Genomic DNA, 23,736 nt, shown 5'->3' on the forward strand with positions numbered 1-23,736 from the left:
TGAACAGCAACAGTAGCTACAAATCAACACAGAGAAACAGTGTAATGTGGAGCATTTTAAATCAAAATATAAGGAAGTCCAGTTTTATTTTTTTCTTTGCAACCGGGGCGGAGCTACAGGAGGCAAGGGTTAAAAAAGGCAAAAAGCTTTGCCTCTATCTTGCCCGTTCAACTTTTCAGTCAATATTAGTATCAATAATGACAAAGATTTAAAAAAATCATTAGTACAAGCTTCTTTAGGCATTGTAAAAAAAACAAAAGCAACAATAATAAAACTGTTAGAAATATGTATAGTTGACATTTGTAATGGCCTTCCACTCTTTTTGTCCCACCCTTCCCTTCTTCTGCCCCCCTCATATAAAATGTTCTAGCTCCGCCCCTGTTTACTACACAAATATTTCTTTCAACCTTCAACCAACGATCACAGCCATGCCAGCAAACAGGAGCTTCAACACTCGGTGCTTGTAGAAAACAACTGCAGGGATTTGCAAACTTTTCTGAAAGCGGCCCTGAAGACCTGAAGGATTGAATGGAACCAGTTCTCAGTGTTCCCAGGCAGAAGAGTCCATGCGTCTTATCATAGAAGATCGGAGTGTGAGATCAACAGGTGGACTGGAGCGGCGTCCGCTGTTATGCGGCCGTTGTGCCTTTCCATTGTTGTAAAAATGGTGCATCTGAAAAGGAATTTCATTCCAATTCTCATCTATGGACACAGATAGGAATAGGAATGATTTGTTTCAGTGAGGTAGAACATTCTGAACCGGATGGACACACAGAATTTTTACATCAACTCAACTGGAGAAGAACAAAATAACCTGGAATTATCAGGAATCCTCTGAAATCCTTTGCAGTTACCACCCATCAAACGTTAGCGTGTTAACCCGTTTGTTTCTGTCTGTTCTTGTTGCCATAGGAAACCATCAACATGACTACCAGCACAGCCACCTGGACCTGACTGTGCTCACACCTAAACTGGGTAAGTGAAGCCGTCCTGAGGAGTTTCCCTTCAGAGTTCGGTGAAGTCCTTGACCAGATTCCCTGCCGGTGATCGACCCGTGTTGACTTTCCAAATTAAAATGCTTCATTGTGATGTGTCTGCAGCAGTTTTGCTGATATGCTTTTGTTTATAATTGGAAACCGTCCATCTGTCACCAGGGAAATTAAGAAATAATGTTCAATAATCAACGGATCGTCTGCAGTTTGCTGAAGTGATTGGAATCCCAGTTTCTGCTGCGGCGTCTCATCGTTTTCCTGATATGTGATTTTTCTGTGAAAGTGGTTCTTTCGGCCCGAAACTGCTGGGTAGCTCTGCTGCATCCCAATAACAGTGAAACGCAGCAGAATTCAAGCCAGAATGTGCATTTATAAACTGCACAGAGAAAAAGAACACAACAGACAGAAGGAAGTAAAATATGCTTTCTTTCTGGATTTGTTAGCCCACAGAACTATGAGATATGGTAAGTGATACACATACATTGTGTTTATGTGTATTTTCCATCACCTTCAACATGCATTATGTACATTTTGAGGTCAAAATTAATTTCCTGCACTCTGGGGATCATTGCTTGTGTATCCAAAACTTCTCACTGCTGCATTACCTTTTAATCCAACCTCAGTATTATTTCTTCACGCTTTATTTTTCTCCGTCACCACCTCTATCTGCCACACAAACCCCCCTCCAGTTCTCTCTTTCTGACCAACTTTATCCTCCCCACCATATGCTCGATGCTGCAGAAGCAGACTGGTCCTATTTTTAAGCCCACTACCAGAAGCCCTGCGTCTCTTGACCGACGACTGGGCGTCCCAAATATGTGAGCTGCAGGAGCTTCGCTGAGTAAAGGGAGCTTTAAATGTGTCAGCTACTGATACCCTGAACTGAACTGTCTGTCTCAGTGTGACGGTTCCTCACTTCTTTCCATGGATTTGCCTAATGAGGTCATCGCAGGGTATTTTTTGTCATAAATTCCTGACATTGGTGTTGGTCCAATTTTATCTGATTCTTCAGGGTCTTCAAGTATCAATCAGTTTCCCTTTGGTTTGAAAATACAGAAGTAGCATATAGAAGAAAAATCATCTGGAGTTGTTGGTTAAAAGTTGTGAAAAAGGTTCTAACAGAGCAAAAGTGAGACCGTGCAGAATGAGTAATCTGACAGAAATATCTTCCGGTGTTTGGAAACTCAATGGGATCTGTTTAATTCATAGACTTTGAATGTATTCAACCTCCAGAAGGAATTTTATTTATGGGGTTTCAATGACTGGTGGGTAGAGCAGGGTGTCATCAGCATAAAACACAAGTGATTTCCTCTATTAAACCAACAGAAACTGAAAATAAAATCTATTCCAAAAGTCTATCCAGGCCAAGAGGCAGTTTAGGAAGCAATAGAACCAACATTCAATACACGAACCAGCAAATGATCAGCACAAGTTTAAAAGTTTCAAAACTTGTCTGCTTCTTTTCCATGAAGCTTTATAGATGCCCGTTGAACATCTGACATGAAGAGAATATATTTTGTTTCAGCTCAGACTGAGCTGATCAGCCTTTTTCCACTTTAGTTGAGAGACGGAAGGAGTTGGCTCTGTGGCCTGACATGACCCGTTTTTGATTGTTTTTCTTTCACATGGATCAGTCTGAAATAGAAAAACAGACAAACCAGACCTTCAGTACATAAAAAAAGTCTCTGAAGTTTACCCAGGAGTTTGCATGTTCTTCCCGTGCATCCGTGGGTTTTCTCCGGGATCTCCGGCTTCCTCCCGCCGTCCAAAAACATACTTCATAGGTTCATTGGTTAATTGTCCCTAGGTGTGACTGGGAGTGTGAATGGGTGTGCAATTTGTGGCCCTGTGACAGACTGGGGACCTGTCCAGGATGGCCCCTGCCTTTGCCCACGAGTGGCCGGGATAGGCTCCAGCAGCCCCGTGACGCCGAAAAGAACAAAAACGGGTTTAGAAGATGAATGAATGATGAATGAAGTTCATTCATCTCACTTTTAATAATAGAAAAGTCTCATCTGAGCTCTGTAGCAAACAACGTTCTCTAAAAGGTAAAAGCTGACCAACCTAACGTTATGATTTACCACCCTGCCTGGGACCTTCATTCATCCAACTGAAACAAGCAGGGTGGTGGATCTTGCGGACCAGGATTGGCCAAATGACTCAGGAGGAAGTACAGCGAACAGAATTGATAAGACCCAGGAACACAGTGTGACTCATTTAAGTCTGTTTGACGGATGCTTCATTACAGCGGATTAAAAATAAAGTTCATCTTATTAATTCACCGCCATCGATCCAAAGCGGTGGCTTTGATTCCAATGTGACCTGAACTATAACCATTTCAGTTCTCTGATGAACATTATTGCTCTGCTGATGTGCAAACAGGTTTTTCAACAGTTTTTTTTTTTTTTAAAGAAGAAAAATTAAAGTTGCATCAGATAAAAATCGGATACATGGGATTTCCATCCATCTTTGATCTAACAGACATGAAGATGGCTGAGAAACCAAACCTGTAGAGGGAATTCTAAAGAGGATGGCGACGAGAGAAAACTGCTTCAACTATAAAAATACAATGCAATGGTTAATTGGGCTGTTATTCTGCCTGGCTGAGGTTCTAAAATAAAACCTTGACTTTTATTTTTTCTCTTTTTAAAGAAACAAAATGAGCAGCTCTCAGGGTCTTTTAAGCACTGAAAGGCTTTGATGTGTTCATTTGATTCAGACCTTTTCCTCCTCCCTCTCTGGAGGTTTTACTGAAAGAAAATGCAGATAAATGTTTGTATGCAAATGGAAGGAGCTCAGCACAGGGAAGACGCTCCCATGGAGGTTGTAAACACAGTTTTATTTGAACGGAGTGGCGGCTTTGGGACGAGGTTCAGCAACAGGGATGGTGCGACGTTGATGTCTGCTCAGCCCTGGCATTTAAGCCGGACCGTGAAGCAGAAAGGAACCCAGCTTCAGCTTGACGTGGTTTGATTTATAGATTCTTGCCTCCGGGCTGTTGTTCAGACTGATCCAATCAGTAAGAGAGGAGGAAACTCAGGAGAGCAGAGCGGCGTTCTTTACCTGAGGACATGTTGGTCAGCAGGTGGCTTTGCCTCTGGCCCTGGATATGAAGAGCTTTTGGAATTGGCCAGAATCCAATTATTTACCCTTGGAAATGTATTCGGGATCTAAACTGATAAATATCTGTATACATTTTTGCAAAACAAAATAAAACTAGAAAAAGTTACTTCAGTGTGGCATCAGTAAAGACAATTTGGAGCATTTTGTCCCCAGACACATTTTCTTCTGCATCACCATTTCTTTCCATTATTTCTGACTAACAGTATGTGGACGGCTACATCACTTCCTCTTTTGTCCCCCCCCCCCTCCACAGAAAGACCTCAGCGGATGAACAACATCCTGACCTCAGCAACAGAGCCCTATGACCTGTCCCTGTCCAGATCCTTCCAGAACCTGAACCATCTGGCACCGTCCTACGAGCTCACCCTCAAGCCCGATTTAGGTGAATGTTCTCCTCATCTGCCCCATCACTGTCCAACCACATCTCACCGTCAGCTGTTTCACAATTTCTCAATGCAATTTTTTACAAATATGATAAATGTCTGGATAGATTTTTATACCAACCCCAGTTGTCCTTTGGAGCCAACATAGACATTTGCCACATGTGCCAGTTTTTGACATTAGTGATCCTTCCTACAGACCTTTAGGCTGAATGGGTTGCTGTTGGTTGGGTTTAGCGTATTCTCCACGCTATAAGATGCACCGTCAGTGAATATTTTAACTCGTGTCATGGCACGCCGCGAGACAAAAGAGTAAAAGATAAGACTTTATTACCTTCGCTCACAGAAACTTTAGATCTTGTTTGTAACATGCTACATGTAGGCATCATCAAAATACCCTTAACTCCTGACCTTGCTTGCACCATAACAGACTGACACAGCTAAGACAAACATTACCATTACTACGCTAAGTCCCAACCTTGTTAGTAACACGTAAAAAAAAAAGAAAACGCAGTCTGAAACCCCTACACGTTAGCCACAGTAGCATATCTACAAAACCTTTCAACCGTGTTTGCAACTTGTAAAAAGAACAGACATTTTGACAGAACGCTGCGTACTTTAACCTTGACAAAAATGTTTGTCACTTTAACCCAATGCATCATGGGAGATGTAGTGCTAAAACTGACGCAGATGGCAGACAGACTCTCTTCTCTGAGCTTCCTTGTTTTGTTCACTTGTTCCACGGTCTGACACCGGATTCTGTGGAAAACTACACCGCTAAAGACGAGCTTTAGCTGGTATTTTTGGTGGAACTGAGAGACTTTATGAGCAGAATCAGAACAAGGAAGTGAAGACTTAACTTTAAGAGTAGTAGTACCGTTAAAACCTTAACGATACCCATCCCTAGCCACAGCTCTAGCCACATCGTATGCATTTTGCAAAAATCACACACAATTGGTTACGATTTTAGTACTTCTTGCATACAAACTACATAAAATATGCATAAACTGCATAATTTTCATGTGACCAAAGATTTTAAGCAGCTCAGAACCAAATTCACGTAAAAAACCCTCGAAGGACATCGACTGACGAACACAATAAACATTTACAGAGTGAATCACGCACATGTCACAGAAGACCGAAGTTTTATACGTGCACAAAATGTAGGTAGTGTCTGCGTGACGCGGCCTTTATCTGTCCTAAGATTTCAAACAATCAGGAGGAAGTAAAAGGTTTACTGTTTGGTAAAAACCAACCTGCGCTTTGGTAAAGCTGGTGTCATTTGGTGAGTTTGTGACTCCATTCATATTTTTTATTTCAGCAGCTCAATTGAGCCCAACCTTCTGAATTACCACAGCAATCAAAAAGTCATTGACTCCTGTGAGAGGCACAGACATTAACTTTTTGAACCAAATGTGTTTTCAGTCCGGAGGAATTCATCCATTCTTGCAGGCTTTCTGCAGCATTTTACTTTGGGATTAAATAACGATACCATTTTTCACTCGTTCACCTCTTTAGAGACATGAACTTCTGAAAATGATCGACAGCGCGCAGAAACTCTCATTCCCGGTCACCTGTCTACCTGCTTATAAGCTGACTCATTATTGGGGTGTAATTTAGCTCCACAGGGATCCAAATTACATTTTAAGAGCCTCTTTTTTAGGAAAAGGGCTCCAACAGTACGGTGCTTTGTTGTCATAGCAATGCTACAGATCATTATCCTCTGTGGGACAATTTCCATTTGAATATGATGGCTGCTGTAAACCTAATGTTTGTCCGAGTTGTTCATGAAGGTTTTCTGCTATTGATCGCATTTTTATGAACGCAGCGAGTCCCGAGCCAGATGGCTAAACAGAACAGGAGCACGCGTTTAGTCAGCTGCAATTACACTTCATGAAACGGGACGTAAAGTTTTAGAAAGCGGTTTAAAACGCTCACATAATTCATTATATAAATGTAAAAGGTAGTTTCTGCTACGGGGAAAGTCAATTAAAATGTATTTGATGCCATTAACAACATCAACCCAACGTTGAACATGAGTAAACATACTAATATAGACTTTTCTTTATACTTTATTTATAGTATTTATATTATTGTTTTTTTTATTTATATTTACTTTATTTTATTTTTTAGCCTTCAATAAGCGAAAGCCTCTGCCTTTTCCATTCCAAACATCTTTTGTATTAAATTAAATTTCATTAAATTTAAAAAAAAATGTTTAAAAAAAATTAAAAACACAAGTTTTCTTAACTTTCAGAAGCTTGTTTGAGGATAAATAAATGTTACAAGTAGGGACAGGATGCCAGCACCAGATTTTCTAAATCATCCATTATGACCTTTCACCTTTCTCACAAGGCTCCGGCCATAATTAAGTTAGTTTCCAGCAGGAGTAGGGGGATTAAATGCATGTCCAAAGGAATATAATTAGGTGCTAATTCATAGCACCATCTGCAGCCAAAGTCATAACTAAATCAAATCTGAGAACTTCTATTTACCAGCCATCGGATGGGCGGAGTCTGCTGCCTTCAATAAGCTGCTTAACTTCTGTGAGCAGCAGGAGGAGTGCTGCTTTTTCTCTCACCTTAATCGCCCTAAAAGGGATTAAAATGCAGCTCCGATCCCACAAGCCTCTGCAGATCGCTCTGTAGTTACTGCTCCACCACTTTCTGGAGTGCATTACATGATTACAGTCGTCTGTGATCAATAGCTGACTCATAAACATACTGCTTACACTCTGCGAATCTAGGAAATTGACAATTGAGGTTTAATTAGGCATAGGCCGTCATTCTGAGTGTTTGTAGTTCTGCTGGGTTTTGTCCGTGTTGTGGAAATGGCTCTTGGATTTCCTGGTTTATTTATTTTTTTTCTCATAAAAACCGTGTTTGCAATAAAGAGGAACATAAATTAGGAAATGCCATTATATTAAGGAAACAGAAGGTGGAAAAACATTTTTGCATACACATAAATGAAAAAGCTCAAACTCCAACCTTCAAAGACGAGCAAGAAGTTCCTGTGGTTTAGGGAAGTAAGTCCACATCCCCACCAAAGGAAAACATGAGTGGACAGAGGCTTGAAACGAAGTTTTTAAAGAATCTATATCATGTAAAATCAACTTTTTTGAGCTTTTAAGTCTAAAATCCTGCTCTCTAAGCACCAGCTCTTCCCAATCCACGAGAACCATTGGGTTCTCACTTTGTGACATCACAAAGTGAGGAACCGCCCCTTCCAGGCAAAGTCTGCATTACCAGCTCCGCCCCCACACTAACGGACACACCCACTTTCTCCACAGAGCTATTAGTGAGCGACTAAACGCTTTCATTTTATGCGCACTATCTGCACATCCATCTGCAAAAGTTTGGACGAAACGCAGACACGCTCTAGGATGACGTCATAAAATGGCCGACACCCAAGATAAAATCACTTTTAATGATCCAACATCTGGGGGCCGGTTTAGCTCGTGCTGGTTTGCAGCGCCTTCCGTCCATGAAACCAGGGTTCGACTCCAGACTGCTCCCTATTCCCTTCTCTGCTGCTCTGCTGCTGTGGCAGTCCCAAGCCCGGTTGGATTGAGAGGGTTGCGTCAGGAAGGGCATCCGGCGTAAAAACATTGCCAAGTTATCCATGCAACTCATCCTTGAGGGAGGATTGTTTCGCTGTGGCGACCCCTGATGGGAGAAGCCGAAAGTGAAAGAAGATTGATCCATCTCTGAGTTGCATCAAACATCATTTTAAAAAGGGAAAAAGTTCATGGTCAAAACATATCAAAAAATATACAATTGTATACAATATGTATATATAGACTAAAATACCAGCAACAGAAAACATTGGTGCAGTAAATTATCAATCAAGTTAGACTGTTGGGTTGTACAGCACAGTCTAGTGCTACGTTCACACTATTGGCCTTTGCATTAGAAAACGCTCTTCTATGCATAGCTACACAAGTTTTTATGGATGGTTTTAGGCTCTACGTACAAAACGCACACCCATTGATTGTGCGTTGAATGTTAAACCAAGTTGAACTGGAGGGGTTGGCTACAACAAAACTGGAATGAATAAAACTGATTAACATGTCCTAACACAGCACTGAAGTATGGTACCGGTTGTACCGTATACGTCTGTATCGGTACCAACTCAGCTCAGAGTTTCAACAACCAACCCTAGTGATTACAGGCAGGTTTGGACCATTCTGTGCTGCTTGCAGATAAATTTAGTTTAAAATTGTACATTAAGCCTCCTTCAATAATGAGCCCCATCTCTTCATTCAACCTTTCTGTTTTACAGGTGATAAAGACGTAGACAGTTACTACCCAAGAAAGCATCATCACGGGGAAGGTGGGGGCCGGGGTCCGACCCACATGGTGAAGCTGAATTCAGAGCCCCACCAGCATCAACAGCGGCAGCGGCCACGTCGGGTCCAGAGGGCCATGTCCCAGGACCACGTTCTGTCCCCTCCCAGGACACCGCGGCGTGGAGACTACGGCCTATCATCGTACGGCGCCGTGGCAGCCGCCGCTTACGGAAGCAGTCGCAACCTCTCTAATGAGCAGCTGCTCTCCGCAGACCGCCTACACTCCCAGGATCCTTTGCTGCTGTCTCCAGCAATGAGGCGCGACAAGTTCCGGGAGAAGGCCATGGCGCGGGCCATGTCCCACGCTGACATGTTGATGCCAACCACTCCGGTCATGGACCGCCACAAGGTGACCAAGATGCACTCCCAACCCAGTGCCTCTACTGACTCCTACAACACGCTGATGGTGAATCATCATGCAAGCACATCCAAGAGGCAGGCGTTTGCTTCCCGACGGACACACACAGTGGACCACCTACAGTACATTCCAGGCCACCACCACACATACCGCACTGCCAGTAAGAACGAGGTAACTGTTTAACCACGAAACGCCCACCGACACCTCCCTGCAGCTCGCTCTCCTGTTTATCTCCAATAGGACTCCTCCTCCTGCTTTTTAACCCCAACTTTGTCTCATCCAGACTTTTGGGAATAAACCTGGGAAAAGTTTCTCTCTTAGAGCATCATAAGGGCTTTGCGCATCGACACAAAGATCCCTCGCGGCAAACGCAAAAAAACTATTTTTTAAACCGGACTCTTGTCTCCAAAATTATCATCTTTATAAATATATAAATAAACTATATTTACTATTTGTATTTTCAGTCCTTGTTATAGCTTTAGAGATTGTCAATAACTTAATGTAAGCACTTGGAGCGGTGCCTCTTGAAATCGTCCAATTTCTGCATTGAAGTGGATTTGTCGGTTAAAAAGCACAATTTCCATTTTGTTTTTGGATTTCTTTCCTCTTCTTTTTTCTTTTTCTTTTTTTTTGGTGAACAGCCGGAACATATCAGCTTATACTGTAAGTGGAAACAGGCTTTTTCTGTTGCGTACAATAGTCGATTGTAAATAAGCTATATTAGCAGCATAAAAGAGGGAAAGCTGGCTTTTTTTCTCCCAAGCGGAGCCGATCTTACTGTAGATTCCTGTTTATTCATTTCGATTTTAGATAAGTCCCCAGATTAGAATTATTTCCACTGATGTCTGCAAATTGTGTGGATCTAATATCTGTATGGGGAGTCTTCTCAAACTGGGCTTGTGGTATGGAAACCTTTCATCAGTGCTGAGTGGCAGCTTCAGGCGGTCATGTTTGTAACTCTCTTCGCTTGGTCCACCCTACTGGCTGGATGTTGACCCCCCCCAAAAGCTTCCATCTCTACACATCAGGTGTTGTGGAGCAATTTTTGGCCGAGATGTTTTCATTAAAGCAATGCCTTATTGTCCTGAATCACACGCGCCCTTAAATCAACAGTCCTCCCTCTGTTTTGCCCTTTTTATCAAACGTATAGCTGACCAGCAGAGCCAGGGTCTAAATTTCAAGCTGCTCTTTTGTGCCACTTGATCACAGGGTGCCAAAGTCACTGCCAAAGAGGGATGGAGTGGCTAACTGATGGTTAAAGAAGTGCACGTGCCAAAACTGCAGTTCTTCAGCTCACCACTCGAGGCTCCAAAAGCTCAAACAGACGTAAACATGTAGCCGCTTGTCACGCTTTTGTGATGGAAAGTTAAACGCCTCATTAGTCAATACGCAATTCATTAAAAAGAAAAAATGATATTTTTCAGACTAATCCTTTTTTCACAAGTTTTATCCTCTTTTATTTCCTTTTATTCCAAAATGATTTTATTTTATATTCAAAGTCTTTCTAAAGTCCCAATCCGATCATCTAATTAATCTAGTTTCAAAGCGTTCCCATTTTGTTATGATTTTTACCCAACATCTAAACACCTGCCTGGTTTTTTAGGACGTAATAAAACATACAAAATCCTGAGTGGTTTTCTAGGACGTAGTTTCTGCAGAGCAGTTCATTAGAAATTCTCCTCTGAGTTGACTCCAAAGGATCAAAAAGGTTTTTACGTTAAAATAAAACATCAGGATTTACTTACCTTCTAATCTTACTATAAAAAGCGAAACACTGTACTGTAAAACTAGTTCTGAAAGTTGTGTCTTTTGCTATTGAGGCTGCTTCTCTGCAAATATTTTGCAATTGAATGGACTTTTTTTTAAAAGTCTTCAAAAACCCACGTGACAATCTAATGAGCCACCAGTGGATTTAAAAAAAAACCTCCTAAGTTCCTACATAAAAGAGCAAATTTTCGTAAATCTACTTTGTCTTATGAAACAGACCTTTAGAAAGACCCACGTTTGTGACATTTCAGGTAAATAAACCTCCAAACTTCTGCAGAAGATCATCAACATTTGGACAAATGCATGAAAATCAGATACATAAATATTGAGGTAATTTATGGGAGATCTGATAAAAATGTTTCACTTTGTGCTTTGGCTTGAAAAATTTTGAATGTTTCAAAATATCTGTTATTCATAGTCACCTAAACCTGTTTTAGATTAGGATTAGGATTGGATGATCCATTGAGTTTTTATCTATTTAAATTTTGGAAAAAATCTAAGGAAACTTTATTTATACAAGACCTAAACACACTGGTTGTGTATAAAAACAAATTACTTTAAGACAACAGCCCCAAACCTGCATAAAATGGAAAAATATGCATTTCAAATCCATAAAATCAACTAAAAAGAGTTAAAAAACCAAAGAGAATTCAAGATCTTAGCTTACAAAAACATCACATCTGGAAGTGTGTGGACATCAAATCTGGAGCAGCAACAGAAAAATCATTGTTAAAAATCCATAAGGTAAATGTGGTCCCGCTGTTTGACTCCAGGCTGTGGTGCAGCGGAACCACAGTGATCAGCAAACATCTCGTCTAGTTTGAGACCTGGTTTGGTCAGAGTCTGGTAGTTTGCATAAAACAACAATCGGTGTCAAACTCCTACAAGCCCCATAAGGCAATGAAGTTCCCTTAAGGGCTGCTGTTCAACTTTGTTTCTATTTGTTTCAATAGAAACAAGTTTTTTTTTTTTTTAAGTTTGATATAATTTTCACATTTAACTTGAAGCAGAATCCTTTTTTTTTTTTTTAAAAAAGCCAACTATTGGTGTTTTTAATGGTATTTGCTTTGATTTCAATGGTTGAAAACTGTGAGACGTGTGGCCCCTGAGAGGTGACGACCCCCCAAACTCAGAGGAACACATGAGGAATGTATGTTCTGGAGGTAAAACTCACAACCAGACTTTTCTATTCGTAAATATGTGAAAGAAAGCCTCAGTTTCCCAGACAGCCTGTGTAAATCTTTCAGAAAAACGAGTCTACGTGTTTGTCCAACCGGTCTTTGGCTGCTCAACGGCAGCCGTCAGGTTCCTGCCCCAGTAACAGACAGAGGCAAGTTTGTACCATTAAAAACATCTCAGACCTGATTCATCCATTTTTTGATGCCCAATCTGAGATTTTCAGGATCTTTGTTTGGAACATGAAGTCGTCGGCGTCCTCCTCACCAAAGAGTCTTCTGGAATTTTGACCTAATCTGCAGAAGAAATTCACACTTCTTTTGAATTGTGATTGGACTAAAGGGCAAAAGGTTGTTTTAATCGTTTGTGATCACGTTCACAGCTGCTCCTCATGTCTTGTTGCGAGTTGATTTGACTTCTGCTGTTGGATCATGGATGTGAGACTTTGGTCGGGCGGATCTCCAGTCCAGATAACGGATTTTCCCAACTCGATGTGCCACTTTCCTTTTTAATGCCAGATCTGCATTTAATGATGTCAGTCAGAGACTTAACTTTACTGTCTTTGTACTTTGGATATTTCCTTTCTTCGTCTGCAGAAAAGGAGGATGGCCTCGTCTCTGTGTCACCTTTTCAGAGGACTGTGATACGCTAATATCTGCGGATCTCCGGTTTGCTCGACGGATCTCACAAACTTGTTTCTTCTTATCTCCTAATTAATAATGATGTCATCCCAAGAGCCTTTTCTCTATGTGCAATATTTTCTATTCACGCCGTGTAAGTCTCCTCAGTCTTGAAAAGGTTCGGTTGCTTCCATCAAAGCTTTGTTGTCCTTTCGGTTTAGGATTGTATCGTCTTTCATTGTCAAAGAAAGCGTCTGTGACTCTTTGAAATGAAACGGACGGCGGAGTTGTGCTTCAAACCCGCAGGATGACTGTTTGTGTGCATTTTGGGTTGTTTATGATTATTAAAGCACATCAAGAGTGTTAGATGTTTTCAGTGGATCATTTCGCTGAATAAATGTGTTTTGATGAGACGATGAAAATGAGTTTAAGCTCCAAACATAGGGTGAAAAGTGGAGGACGGCATTTCCACGACACGGCGGTCATTACCAAAGTCTCAACTAGAGATCAACTGATTTTTCAGGGCGGAGACCGATTAACAGTCAAGTAGCCAGATAACCGATATTTGGAGCCGATATTCATTTGCAGAAGAATTGAAAATATTGGTATCAAAATTTGGAATAATACAAACGCCAACAATGAACTTTGTTTATTTGAAAAAAATGCAATCAAAGAAATTGCTCCTAAAAGTGCAAAGAGTAAAAGGCTCAGCAGCATCTTTTAGTGTTTTTTTACAAGTTAAATAAACAGTTTCCTGAAAGTTTTCATAGTAAATAAATCTTAACATAAATTAAATTACTTATTTTTGGGAAAAGTTCAAACAAATCCAAAAAGTACAGGGACTTCCTTGCTGAAGACAAAGCGGTGCGGCTGCTCCAGAACCAAAATAATGGGTTCAGAATCCGCCTGTTGGATTTTAAAGAAAAGTCAGAGACTGAATCAAAATAAGAAATAACGGCCCGTTAATCGTCCAGCCCCAGTTCCAACTCGTCCCAACAGGACCTGGCTGCAGACAATAAGATGGACATCATTAGGCAGAGCCAGAAGTCCGGAACCAAAGGTTCAAGTCCCCCATGTCCCTTTCTTTGAACCAAAGGTTCATGTCCCTCCCTTCCGATTTTGGTCGAGAAATACTTTTTTGTGTTTTTTTCTGAAAAATAACCTGAACTGAACGGTGGTGCAGTGGCAAGAACGATGGCGGTGTCATCACTCCGCCTTCTTAGGTTGATTGGTTACTCTACCCTAACTACCTACCTACCCAACATACCATGACGTGATCAACGTCAATCAGCTGATCGGCAGTGAGTGCTGGTAAGCAACACTCTAACGCGGCTTTTTGTCACATGCAACACATTCCTAATATGGGCGCGGACGCTTTTGTACGCGACAGAATACACCGATTCGCGTTGATCGCGTTAACGGATGAAAACTTACGGTTATCAAAGGAATGTAAAGACTGCAACACTTTTCCAGATCTGACAACTTTGATGTTCAATTTAAAAGAAATAATAGATTACCATTTTTTGCCCCATTTTAAGTTCATCTTGCCATTTATTCACATAAACATTTTGGAATAAAAGGCACATACATTTTTAAATCGAGTAGAATTTCCACTTCCGGCTGATGTCTAGATGCCATCTTGTCTGCAGCCACGTACCCCTCCCTAATCCTGGTTTTGTTTATTTGAGTCAAGAAGAACGAGCAATACTGTAAAACTTTAACTGATGTATTCATTTTCTCCAAATTTAGTAGATATGAGTTGAAATGAGCATAAAAGAAAAAAAGTTCCCAGTCTATGCAAACATTGACACAAGCCACACTAGATGTCAGGTGAGCCGTCCCACATAGCGATTATTCTAGAAATGGCTGTGTGGACCTCACAGGCCACCGTAAAAGCACCCGTAGATGTTCACACCGTGGGGGACCTGCCTGTCATTTGTGTCTGAGCTTGCTTTTCTTACTGCTGCACGCTTTCTGCAAACATGTATAACAGCGGAACACAAAATCATCTGCAAATACAAGTTATCAGTTATCAGTGCTGGCGACTGATAGAAGCGGATGTTTCCTCTGTCCTACAAGCAAAGAAATTCAATTATTACGACAAGAAGTGATGAATTAAAAATGTAAAACAAGCCAGCAGAACCACACTGCACACCAGGCCGAAACCTTTTGATGCAAATGTTTCCTGAGCGTTTCCAGGATGTGTTTTGAAAAACTCAAAGCTCAATAAAGTGAAGGAAAGGTTCTCGATGTTGAGGACAAATCCCAGTTTTTTCCAGACACCCTCCAGGCTGAAACACAGCAGTTTTTCTCTCCCCCACCAGCTTTACTTCTGTCAGGTTTCAGGCCATCACGGCCCTGTTTGACATTCATGGGGAGGAGTGAGTGGAGAGCGCCAAACCCGACAATAGCAGAACAAAACCGGGCCGTCACAACAGAACACTGACGGACCGAAGCAAGCAGCAGTAGTTTACGCTGCCCTCAATGTCCGTCTATTTGCATTTAGATGGAAAAAGGAGGAACTGCAGCCCAAACAGATGAAGAACGGTCAAACGTTCAGCCACACTGCGCTCTTCACGTCCCTTCATTCAGTGGGATGGCTGAATGATGTTGGTCATAAACAGACAACATTTCATGTTCCAGAAGTTCTTTGTATTGTTTTGCTAATGGTTGAACTCTGAGGAGATTTTAGCATTTCTTTAAAATTGCTATTTAAGCAGCGAAAGCTTCAATGACGACGCGATTCCCAACGCAGAGCTCTCCGATCGATTAACAAGGCCAAAGAAGAAGAAGAAGAAGGAACGTCAACAACAGGAGGTCAGATGACTCTGCAGCAGATGTCAGGTGTGGAAACACAGTTCTGGTGATGATGCAAACGCAGCGTCAAACTGTCGGTGTTATTAACGGGTCATTTCTTAAACCGTCGTCAGGCTGAGTCCTTTCTGAGCCCTAAAAGCTCCTGGTAAACATTTACGGAAGAGAGCTGCAAATGTCTCCACAGGGGGTTCTCCTCAACAGCTACCTCAAGGGACGCCATGACAATGGAACGTACCATTGTTCTGCGTGTGGTGAATGTAATGTGAAGTATTTGTATGGCTAATGGAAGTGACACGCACTTAAGACATCCATGATGCTGTCATACAGCATTCTTACGCCACACTCTAGTAAGGCGCGAGAACTGAATGCCGTATGGCGTGCACGTGAAACGCATGTGCCAGTAGGACATCCACACAAACGACACTCTGTGTAATTTCCTCATTTCTAACAGTCAGGCTGCATCAAGGAGCATGCATGTATCACATGAACAGCAGTAAGGGGGAGGCTTTTTAAAAAATTACATAAATCCGAACAACACGCCTGCATCTGATCTCAGGTGTTGTTTAAGTGTTCACTACCACTTGTCTGTCAGAAAAAATGTCCTTTTAGGGGTTTACTGAGCGGTCAACTGCTTTGACATCTCCCAGGTGTCCTTGGTTTGACCGTTTTTTCACCCGTATCCATCCCTAAGGGCAGTTGAGAATAAAACCTTAGCCTCTAACACCAGCAGTGATGCTAATCAAGCCTGCTCTTTGAACTACGGTCACTCTTAAACACCAGGGTGCTCAAACAATCTACTTACTCTGCTTGGCTCTCGCCGAGGCCAGACGCTTTTCCTCTTGCTCCCATTCCCAAGACTTTTTGTCCCGTCCCCCAAACTTTTCATCCTTCTGCAATTTCTGCTTTTTTGCACTCTGAATACGGATTTGATCAGCTGTTAGTAAGTTTTTCTCCACAATAAGGAACGGGAAAGCCGACCCTTCCTGCCCCAGATGGAACCCATGCGGGTGGATACACCAACGATCCGTGGGGCAAGTGGAGGCTGGTGTGCCGGGCCCAGCTGTCTGTTGAAGATGTCAAAGATGTGTATCTATTCAGATTTGTGGTAATTGGATTCCTCCAAATCAGGATCGGAGGATTTCTGATATATCGGGCAATCTGGGAGCGGAAGACGGTGAGAGGCCATCTGTCCAAGCTCTGGGGAAAGATTCTTCGGCGAGTAGAGACTCACAGCGAGAAACTTTCACAAGCGGATCAAAAGCTCTGTGCTTGTCTTGCCCACCTAAGCAGGCTGCTCGCGACCCATGAACTTGTGCGGAAGATGGATGCCAAGAGGGAAGACTTTCTAAATGCCCACTTCCTTGGATCAAATCTGCCTCAAATTCTGCAAGACCAGTCAAGGACTCCACCAGTAGAACAGAGAACTGCTGGTGCCCAGAAGGATTTAATCTAACCAGACTCCCCCCGTGAGCTGAGGGCCGCTGCCCTTGGCTCTACCAAACGCTTTCCAGAGTGTAAAGAACAGCTGTGTGCAAAGGATGACACCCGCTGCTCATCCCTTCTTGACCTCGGCATTCCTACTACTCACCCCCCCTCCTGTGCATTGTCGGGCAATGATCCATAGGCACCCACCCCCCAACCATTAAGCCTCATGTACTGTGTTGTTCTGCATATGTGCTTCTGTGTTTAAATGGTGTGGGGTTTTTTCTTGCATCTACACATTGTACAGTAGATAAGCAGTGTCGAGAAACAACTTATTTTTGTCACCGATGCCCCCCCCCCCCTGTATTGTAAACACCCATCTACACCCATGCTAAACAAGGCGCACATACAATGGGTTCACCTCAGTCAACTTTGACCTGTATGTGTGTATTTCTGTTGTATGTCTAATCTTGTTCGGGTTGTACTGGAACACATTTCGTATGTCAGTGTAAGCTGTCCATATGACAATAAATATCTACTGCTATATGTACACAATAAAATCATATGTTCTAAATTCATAATAAAACTATTCATAATTTATCCATCTTTTTCCGCTTACCCAAGACCGTGTCGCCGGGGGTGGCAGTCTAAGGAAAGATGCCCAGACTTCCCTTGCCCAGCCCACTTCCTCCAGCTCCTCTGGGGAGAACCCGAGAGACATAGTCTCTCCAGCGTGTCCTGGGTCTTCCCCGGGGCCTCCGCCAAGTGGGACATGCCCGGAACTTCTCCCCAGGGAGCGGTCAAGGAGGCATCTGGACTAGATGCCTGAGCCACCTCAACTGCTCCCTCTAGATGTGGAGGAGAAGTGGTTCGACTTCGAGCTCTCTCTGGGTGACTGAGCTCCTCCCCCTACCTCTAAGGGAATGCCAGCCACCCAGAGGAAGCTCATTTCAGCCGCTTGTATTCAGGACCTGGTTCTTTCAGTCATGACCCAGAGCTCATGACCATAGGTGAGTATCGGAAAGAAAATCAACCGGTAATTTGAGAGCTGTGCTTTCTGGCTCAGCTCTCTTCACCACAACAGACCGGTACAGCAACTGCAAAACAGAGGCCGACACTCCGATCCGCCTGTCAACCTCACGCTGAAATCTTCCTTCACTCGTGAACAATGAACGAGACCCCAAGATATTTAAACCCCTCCATCTGGGGCAAGAGCACTCCACCCATCGAGAGATGGCAAACTACCTTTCTCTGTTCTCAGATTAAGCGGTGCTGACCCTCATCCCAGCCGCTTCACACTTGGCCGCAAACCGCCCCAATGCACGCTGGAGGTCCTGGCTCGATGAAGCCATCAGGACAACATCATCTGCAAAGAGCAGAGAGGAAATCCTGTGGTCCCCAAACCAGATCCACTCCTGCCCCTAGATGCTGGGTCTAGAAATTCTTCCCATAAAACTATGAACCGGTTCTTTTCATAAGTAGTACTGAAATAATTGATTTTATTACTATTATTATTGAATTTTTAGTGTTGTTTTTAGTTGTCATGCCAACGGCATCACAGCACACAATGTGCCGACAGCAGAAATGCCTTCTATTCGAGTATCATTTTGAGTGACTGACCTGATCATTCAGTTGTTGTCTATGTCTGTAACTTTTTGCTGCGTCTTGGCCAGGACTCCCTTGTAAAAGAAGTTTTTAATCTCAATGCAACTTTCCTGGTTAAATAAAGGTTAAATAAAAAAAAAATAAAAAAAGGCACATTGGCAGATACATCCGCGGATAGGAGTTTGACGCTGAACACTCACACCTTTCTGAAGATGAGGAGGAAGAGAGTGTCACTCAGTGTCATTGAACATGCATGTGCAGAGACGTATGCATCAGAGGATGTGTGCTTGGCCGGTCTGCATGTCAATCAGGTGACGTACTTCACAATGAAGATGGTGATTGGCTGACAGACGTGCATTCCTAAAATAGACTGTTATTAGTTTTTGGTTTATTTATTTTTGAAGGCCCGCGGTCCTCGGTGATCGACTGATATTGGTATTGGGCACCTCCATTCCAACAGATAATTCCTACGGATTCTGACATGTAGAAAAGCGGTTTCGTGTTGGCCAAGTTTGTGAAATGGCTTTTAGGGCAATCTGCGCTCTAAATGGCTAAACGCTCTGCAAGACGGAAAGCATGATCCTAACTTTCAGCCTCCAGGTCCAGATAATTCTGACTGCATAGTAAAGTGTTTTGGGCTCATTTAGCTTTCCCCATGTTGGGGAGTTTTTGAGCAAATAAGGGGAATAAAAACTTTCCATCAATAAAATCCATACTCTCACCCTCAGGCTGGAGCGATGATCAGGGTAGACATCCAGGAACATGAGGGAATAAAAGGTTTAAAAGTTATAAATTGTAAAAACAATAAAGTTTTGCCAAAAATGAACAACCCTGGGATTATTTCAGGCAGGCAAATCGAGCAGTGTGTTTACCTGGTTACTCCTCCCTGCAGGCGGTTCAGTCTTAAGTCCCAGGTGTGCGGTCCAATCCCTCTTCTTCCATTTCTCTGCGTTCGCCACCCCAACCTCCTCCCCAGCTTCCACCTGTGAGCTCCATTAGGGGTAGTTTAATACCCAAAGTTTTCTATGGAGATCTTTGTCTTATGGACAGTCATTTGCTGGACTTTAACACTTGTGCTATCCTATGATCATCCCACCCTTCCATTGACGTGTTCTCCCTACCATGACAAAGGTGGATAAAGGTGGAAAAATTTCATGTAATCCATGGACACCAGTGAAGATCACAAATCATTGAAGAAAAAAGGTTCAGAGGACTGTCTAGTGGGTCTAGATGACCCAACTCCCAATGTTAAAGTGCCAAGGATAGCACAAGGGTTACATATGTAGTTGTAGATTTAGATAAGTTAACTCTTCTCTACGAGTTCTGGTACATCGCCTGTCCGTCCTGGGGGTGGATCCCTCCTTCATGTGGACACCCCTGAGTTTTCTTCTGTTTTTCTGGAATCTCTGTCATGGTCGAACTCTATGGAGACCCAGATGCTGGAACCCGGAAGAAACTCAGGAGACGAGGCAGAGTCAGAAGTTTTAATCTGAGAGGGGATGAGAGTCGTGGACGAGGAGGAGCGCCGAGGACGGCGAGCATAGCTTGGAGCGAGTGATGGAGCCGAGGGCGGCGTAGACAGCCTGTGACGAGGAGGAACCAGCGGCACCCGTGGAGGAACGGATCTGAAGGTGTAGAACAAGGCGAGGTAAGTACGTGGCTTAACTTGGCAGAAACTAGACTAAACTAGAGACCAGGCGTAGGCACCGGAGAGAGTGTAACGGACTGGCGTAGTATGCTGGGATGGATCTCCTTAAGAAGGTCTGCTGGTGATGAGGTGCAGCTGGTTCCAATGAGGAGTAGGGAGGAGGGAGGCAGCTGACGGCGGACCCGTGACAATCTGTTTTTTTTTAGGAGTTTTTCCTTACCGCGAAGGGGGGTCTAAAGGCAGAGATGCCAGTTTAGTTTGTCTGTTTAGTCATAGTATTATACTATTGAATTTTTTGCATCAAGATCCTTTTTGATTGTATATTTACCTTATAATTACTGGCACAAAGCCCATTGAGACGACTGTTGCTGTGAATTTGGGCTATACAAATAAAATTGAATTGAATTTAATGTATCTAAACGGAGCCTTATGCCAAAATAAAAGAAATGTGGAAATAAATCTTCTTTACTGCATGAGTTGTCTGACTAAAATCTAACATTTCAAACTTTTTTCCCTCCTGTTTGACTTTTTTATGTCAAAAATGAAAGATAATGCGGGAAAACTCTTTATTTTTGAAACAAACGAATAGGTTTGTGTTTAAAACGATCATTTTTAGATGTAAGTGACCAAACAAGGTAATTAACAAGATTAATTACTTCCAGTCTTTTTATGAAGTGCATTAGCTGAGAAAAACACTCTGAGGCAAAAAAAAAATAGTGAATCGATAATAAATTCTGGCATTTTAAGAAATAAAATATCTAAAAAGATAAACAAGCAAAACAAAATAAGACCAGACGAACTACTGAGCAAACAGAGAAGTGCATCATCTGTGATGCTAATTTAATCGCTGAAGAGTAAAAGTAGATTAAGACGAAAACTCCAAACTGTTTTAATGTGGCGGGGCAGAGCGTTCACAGGCTGAGAACAGCTCGATCAAATGAATGCTAAGGGACTCATGTTCACTCCCCAAAAATGGTGCAATCGGAAATATATTTAATTCTTCTCCACAGCTGACTAACTGCCTTGAAAATAGGAGCCATTATCCGAGCTGCAATTACAACAGCAGCAACCAAGCTAAGCAGAAATTGGACAATTCCTGTAATTTATGGTTCACTGCTTGAGCTCTCACCTCCAGGGAGAAATGAATGTATGTGGGCATCAGGTAAATGCAGAAAGTTAATAGAGCAGGGTGCTTAAGCAGACTGTGTAAACACTGTGGCATTCACCGGCCACCGCGGGACTTTCATGATGAATGCAGATAATAGGCTTTTGGGTGCACACACCAACACGCTCTGTTCTCACAGGGGGCCGGAATCGATCCGTCCGACATGCTGGTTCGCCATTGCTTAAATGAGAGCGCTCAATACCCGAGCTGGCTCTCAAACAGACACCAGTGTTTCCGCAGATATGAAGGAAGTTCTGTAACTGCGACGCAGAGGGAAAAAGTCACAGAAATCAATCTTGTCTCTTTAGACATTCTGAGTAACCGTTCATCTGAATAGATGGTGTAGTGTTACACATCCTTTATTGCAGGAAAGAAAATGAAACCTACAAACGCTCAAATCACAGGGATCTCTCACTTTGACACGTTTAGATTAAACGTCTTTGTGTTGTGATGCCAAACTCAAAATTACGCAGCCGACCACAAACTGAGGTATCTCAGCAACAGAAATCTGAGGGAAAAAGCCATCGGCATAAGAGTTTTAAGAGTTTCTTGACTGCATAGTATCCAGGCGAAGAAAAGAAACATGGAGGAAATACTGGAGGGAATGCAACCCTTCAGTCATATACTTTCTTTTTTTTAAAATAAATATTTATTTAGTGAAAATCTAAAATCTGTCAAATCTGTTCAGTAAAAAAAAAACAGATTCTTCTGTTTTTACAGCGATTGCTCAGATCAACTTCCCTAACTCCCCAACCCCCCCATTACTGTTACACAACACTATCATCTGCATAATGTCGTAATTTACACATAGTTTAATACAGTTTAAGGCCTAGTACAGTCGTCCCTCTTTCATTGTTTTTTTTGTTTATGTAACACAGGGACAATATGTATTATTACAACATTTAAAAAAAGCAAACATATAAGATTTTAGGCTAATTTCCATCTTTAGTCCCTATAGAACAGGCTGATGATCCCTGAATAAAAAGTCAAGTCAAAGAAAGGATAGCAGAAGGCAGACAGCAGCAGTGCAGATGGGGTTGTTAATAGAAAAACACAACTTTAAATTCCTAAACATGGAAGCAAGAATCAAAGAAAAAAGAACACACAGGACAAAAAAAACCAGATACAATAAAATAGGTGGACAGATGTTACAGAAAAAAAGCAATAGAGAAGTTGTGTTCCAAAAATAATCCAGAATTGATGAAATCAGCAAAGTAGTCCTCTTTAGAATTTCAAAACCCTTAGACAGACATGAACATTTTCACACTTTTCTCTTTTCTAAATGAGATAGTTCCTGATAAATGATCAAATGGGTCATTAATTAGATTTATTTAAAAATATTTTACAAACCTTTTTTTGTATCTTAATTTAAATCAAACTGGTTAATTTATGCTTTTTTGTATTTGTTGTAGTAAAACTATGATCTGTGTTTTAAACTTAAATATTCCAATAGAAAAACAGTAAACATGGAATTGAAACCTCTGCTGCTCAGAAGGACCAGGACGACAACCTGTCTTTTCCGTTAAACAGCCCCTAGCAGAAACAAGAATCTTCTTTCCTTTGTTGTGTCCATTTCACTCCCAGCTCTTTTCTTCGTGCTACATCCAGACAGAACCATTACCGACTCTTCTTCCTGCCACGTTGATGAATTCAGATCCCTCCTGCATTGTCTGTCTGACAAACACCTTCATTAATCACAAACACAGTTCAGGCTAACAATGGTCCAAGTTTGCCGAACTCTCTCTGGATTCCTTCGCTTCTTTTTTACTCCGATTTCTTATCCATATACGAACCCCGGGGCCATTGAATGTGTTTTCAATTTGAGTTTCTTCGTTAAATGTTATTTATTGTTCTACTTTTGGCGGATGTGAAGCTCAGCAAGACTCCAGCATTTGACAATAAACTGCTTTTTCTTTAGTTTTCTTCTAAAGTGTCATTGAGTTTTATGAACAACCTGCGTTCAAATATACTTTTAAACCCATTTCATACAAGTCAAAATGGGTTTTTCATCTCTGGACAGATATCTTAAAGATAAAAGAAGAAAAAAACCTTTAATAAGACCTTAATAAAAACTTTAATTTTAAATAATTTGATACCAAAACAAAAATTTTAATGTTTTGTTTTTTTAACTGAAGACATATTTGTAACAGAAAAACACAACAAACTGAAAAAGTGTGAGAAAATTCAACCTTTGCTTTGAGCTTAAACCTTTAAGGAGGCTTAAACAAGGAAACCAGTAAGACACAAAACAATGGAAAAAATTTTAAGTTTAAATGGATTGAATGAATGTGTTACCCGTCTAAACTTAAAAAAGA

The 23,736-nt window shown here is 41.9% G+C and overlaps 1 protein-coding gene across 6 annotated transcripts in view; it reads left to right on the plus strand.

Annotated features, from left to right (window-relative positions):
- shisa6a (shisa family member 6a) overlaps positions 1-13,130 on the plus strand; it is a 63,846-nt gene extending 50,716 nt beyond the window's left edge. Inside the window, exons 5-10 of one of the 6 annotated variants that reach the window (XR_013657848.1) lie at positions 913-975; positions 1,436-1,456; positions 4,369-4,497; positions 8,777-12,131; positions 12,216-12,298; positions 12,371-13,130. Coding sequence is in view for 2 of the 6 variants with exons in the window: in XM_023957280.2 (XP_023813048.1) it covers positions 913-975; positions 1,436-1,456; positions 4,369-4,497; positions 8,777-9,384 (821 nt within the window). In the remaining 4 variants the exon portion in view is untranslated. Of the gene's footprint in view, positions 1-912; positions 976-1,435; positions 1,457-4,368; positions 4,498-8,776 lie in introns of all 6 variants that reach the window. The other 5 variants (XR_013657846.1, XR_013657847.1, XR_013657849.1 and 2 more) reach the window with 5 other exon arrangements.
- The last annotated feature ends 10,606 nt before the right edge of the window (positions 13,131-23,736 follow it).

Source organism: Oryzias latipes, chromosome 8, assembly GCF_053564925.1.
Source record: "Oryzias latipes strain Hd-rR chromosome 8, Olatipes_Hd-rR_3.1".
In the NCBI taxonomy this organism is placed as follows: Eukaryota; Metazoa; Chordata; class Actinopteri; order Beloniformes; family Adrianichthyidae; genus Oryzias; species Oryzias latipes.